The sequence below is a fragment of the Penaeus monodon genome, chromosome 25, assembly GCF_015228065.2.
Source record: "Penaeus monodon isolate SGIC_2016 chromosome 25, NSTDA_Pmon_1, whole genome shotgun sequence".
In the NCBI taxonomy this organism is placed as follows: domain Eukaryota; kingdom Metazoa; phylum Arthropoda; class Malacostraca; order Decapoda; family Penaeidae; genus Penaeus; species Penaeus monodon.
The window spans coordinates 35,986,459-35,987,482 of record NC_051410.1 but is presented as its reverse complement, the minus strand read 5'-3'; the positions used below and the strand labels follow the sequence as shown (position 1 = coordinate 35,987,482).

Genomic DNA, 1,024 nt, shown 5'->3' with positions numbered 1-1,024 from the left:
CCTCTTTTATCTCACACTGCCTCTCCCTGTCCTACTCCCCCCCCCAGGAAACTCCTACTAAGCGCCTTCTTGGTCGTCCTGCTCGCCTACGCAGTGGACAGCAACCCCGAAAACAGCTCAGAGGATGGCTCTGCTGAGGACTACTCTGGGGACTATTCAGAAGACTACTCTGGCGACTACTCTGGCGACTACTCTGGCGACTACTCTGGCGACTACTCTGGTGACTACTCCGAGGAGTACTCCGGAGACTATGAAGACGACGCGACTACACCGTGAATGAGGAACGAGGAACAGCCCATCGCTCGCTCATTGGGGGAAAAAAAAAGTTGTGAGGAACAGAGGTTATGAATATCATGAAAAGCGGAGGTTGTGAATATTAAGAGGAAAAAAAATATATGAATGTCATGAGGTTCATGAGGAAGAAATTTATGAGTATCATGATGTTCATGAGGGGAAAAAATAAATATCATGAGGTTTATGAGGAAAAAAATATGAGGTTCATGGAGAAGAAAGTTATGAGGTTCTTATGAGGTTCATGAGGAAGAGGATTATGAGAACCGAGAGGGAAAATTATTATTTATTTCCATATCAAACACCACAGAGCGATTGATGTCTTTATGATAAGAATTTGTCTTCAATATGATAATCCACATACCACAATTACATTAGATATAATTAGGTATGCAAATAGATAAGAGTATACAAGAATATATGTATACACAAATTAATAAATAATGAATTGGATTTGCTTGTTATTGCTTCATCATTATGAAACAAACTGGTAATAAAAAATTGAATAATGAACCTTGCTTATGGATCTTTAAAACGGATGGATAATCTACTGATGATTTGTATTGATATTAATATTAGGTATGTCAATAATTGTGTTTTATATACGTCCCTAAATTTGATTATTGAGAAGGAAATAAAACAGGGGAAAGGGAAAGATGGAAGTAAAAGAAATATGGAGGAGTCAAAGAGTAAATAGTTTCCTGTTTAAAAAAAACAGTAAGGTAAAATAATC

General features: G+C 37.5%; 1 protein-coding gene across 1 annotated transcript in view; it reads left to right on the top strand.

Moving 5' to 3' along the window:
• The window catches only part of LOC119589199 (spore coat protein SP60-like), a 2,350-nt gene extending 1,606 nt beyond the window's left edge, over window positions 1-744 (top strand). Inside the window, exon 2 of the mRNA XM_037937798.1 lies at window positions 48-744. Within this exon, the coding sequence (XP_037793726.1) occupies window positions 48-276 (229 nt within the window). The 3' untranslated portion in view covers window positions 277-744. The remainder of the gene's footprint in view (window positions 1-47) is intronic.
• The last annotated feature ends 280 nt before the right edge of the window (window positions 745-1,024 follow it).